The sequence below is a fragment of the Psittacula echo genome (genome assembly GCF_963264785.1).
Source record: "Psittacula echo genome assembly, chromosome: 24".
Classification (NCBI taxonomy): Eukaryota; Metazoa; Chordata; class Aves; order Psittaciformes; family Psittacidae; genus Psittacula; species Psittacula echo.
In genome coordinates this window covers 3,386,669-3,389,173 of record NC_137759.1, presented here as the reverse complement: position 1 = coordinate 3,389,173, position 2,505 = coordinate 3,386,669, and the positions used below count along the sequence as shown (strand labels likewise).

Here is a 2,505-nt window from a genome sequence, read left to right as displayed (position 1 = left end):
ATGATGTTTGCTCTGGAGCATCATCTGGTGACTGCCTGAGTCTGCTTTGCAGGATCAGGCAATCACAACGGGCTCCTGTGGCCGGCATCGCTCACTTCCGTTTGGAAGTATTGGATTTACCAAAGCATCGCTTGTCCCTCTCGGTGTTCTGGGGCTTCTGTTGCCTCCTGGTTGCCTCCAGTAGCCTGCAGCCCCGTGATGCTGATCCTGCTCACATGGCAGAGCAGGATGCGATCAGCCCTTCAATTAGGCAGAGATCTGAAAGGAAGAGGAAATCAAGATGATGAACCAGTGAGGAGCACGTGTGAGTCAGTATTAGATATCTGATGGCATTACGAGCAATGAATGAGTCCTACCGCTTTTGGAGGGTCCCCGCCTGTTTGCCTGCAATAACTATACACGTCTTCTAGGGGGAAACTGTGCTGCACTGATGAGGGGTGTTCCCACCAACCGGGCTCTGTGTCTCCTTCAGGGTGCTCTGGCTCTCATCCGTGAGGAATTTTTCACTATGCAGAGTACTTTTCTTCATTCGAATGGCCATGTTAAATAGCTGTGAGGTTCCTCCACGCCTACTTCGTTGAACTGATCTACTCCACAGCTGGCAGCTCTTTAGAGAAGGAAACATGAGGTTACTAAACCCATTCATTTCTCACATGCACCCACGTTTCGAATGGCTATGGAGATCCAGCTTTAAAGTCCTCTGAGAGCCATTGGAACGAAGAGCACTTTGTGAAGGCATTATAATTACGATGGAGGATTTAGGGGTGTGTGGAAATGAGTCATGGAGACGTTTCCCAGCCAGCAGGCTCTTGGAGCCAGGTGAGCTCTTCCCTGGAATGTGAAGCATGCGGCATGGCAACTGGGAGGAACAGGTTTGGCAGGACACTTGAAGCTGTTCACAGCAGACAGCCTCTTCAGAGCCACATCCCTGCTTTACCCACCTCCCAGGCGGATGCTCCTCTCTGCCACACTGGCCCTGGTGAGCTGGAGAGGATGGACACGCTGCGAAGGAGCCTCTCCCGCTGGAAGAGGTACCACATTAAGGTGCACCTGGCCGATGAGGACCTGATGATGCCGCTGACGGTCAAGCCCAGAGACACGGTGATGGACCTACGGGCTCACTTAGTGCGGGAGGGCGTCACTTCCTGGAAGAAGACATTTTATTACAACTCCAGGCAGCTCGAGGAGCACGAGACTCTCAAAGAAGCCAACATCCAGAATGGCTCCGTCCTGCTTCTTGTCAGCAATAAAAGGTAGGCGAGGAGCTCGTCTGCAGCAGGGGCGGTGCAAAGGAAGGGGAATGCTCTGTGTATCTGAGCCACTCAGGGCTCTTTCCTGTTGGGGTTTGCAGAAAGCAGAGCAGGAACTCAAACCCTGCCGTTGCCAGCAGGTGGATTGAGATTCAAGGCTCTTTATATCCAGACATGCTGTGGTGTGAAGTAAGGGGGTAAGAGGAGGAGGAAGCCTGGTGGTGCTGCCTGTCCTGTCTCCGATCAGGACTCACTTTCTACTACGTGGCCAAGCACAGAGGGAAAGCCAAGAGGTGCAGAAGGGCAAAGGAGATTGTGTGACATGGTGGAGTGCGCTGGGAGCCTCTCACTTGTCCTCGGTCTGTGTTGTCAAGCCTGGCTCTCTCCGTTTCTTCCTAGCAGATACTTTCTGTGAGTACTGTGGGGTGGCACAGTCCTGCTTTGCCAGGGAAGAGCTGGTGAGTGCCGGCTCACAGCAAAGCCCAGAGAGTGCTGAACAGAGGCAGCAAGAGGCTGCAGCCTCCCAAAAGTGGCCAGAGTGAGACTGGAAACTTCCAGGAGATCCAGTGCAAAGGAGATCAATAAATCAGGGCGGGCCTCGTGGTCCAGGGGGATGAAAGCTGAACTGATGGACCCGAGATGCACTGGCCCACGGGACCAGTTAAGATTCAGTGGGGTGGATTTACGCCTGCCTGTGCTGTCTTCCCTATTGCCTGGTTGTTGCTGCCAGCACGATTAATCCTGTGAAGCATTTTGGGGAGACTGGGTAGAAGAGGTGCACAGCAGAGCATGGGCGTGTTGTGTCTAATTCAGCTTTCTAAATCCTGAGCCCTCTGAGTTATGTGTCTCTGCTGATCAGAGTTTCCTCTGCAGAAAAACCCGCACCAGACTTGAGTTCTGATGGTGTGCCGTGTACTGGAATGGTCCTATTTTCCAGTCCACAGGCAGCTTGAAATCTCACACAAAGAAGATTTAATAAAGCATTTCCTTTCAGAGCTCAGCCAGACGCAAGAGATTTCACACCGCTCAGCTAACTGCAAACCCCAAGTCACCCATGACCCCTTTCTCCAACAACTCATTTCAGCCCTCTGATTAACTTGGCTCAGCTCCTCCTTTTCACCTTGTTTTTAATAGCAGGAGCATTTCTATTTGTTGTTGTTTCCACTCTTTACTTTCCTAAATCCTACAGCCTGATTTCTGAGAGTAAGAAAGGATTTGGAGGGACTCAGTTGATGAAAGGCACAGATTGATGCTC

General features: G+C 51.8%; 1 protein-coding gene across 1 annotated transcript; it reads left to right on the top strand.

The window, feature by feature from the left end:
* Positions 1 to 993: 993 nt before the first annotated feature.
* On the top strand, positions 994 to 1,257 carry TINCR (TINCR ubiquitin domain containing; the record flags this gene model as incomplete). The annotated part of the gene is made up of 1 exon (XM_080634071.1): positions 994 to 1,257. The coding sequence occupies one exon, from the start codon at positions 994 to 996 to the stop codon at positions 1,255 to 1,257; it is 264 nt and encodes an 87-aa protein (XP_080490197.1).
* Between the last annotated feature and the right edge of the window lie 1,248 nt (positions 1,258 to 2,505).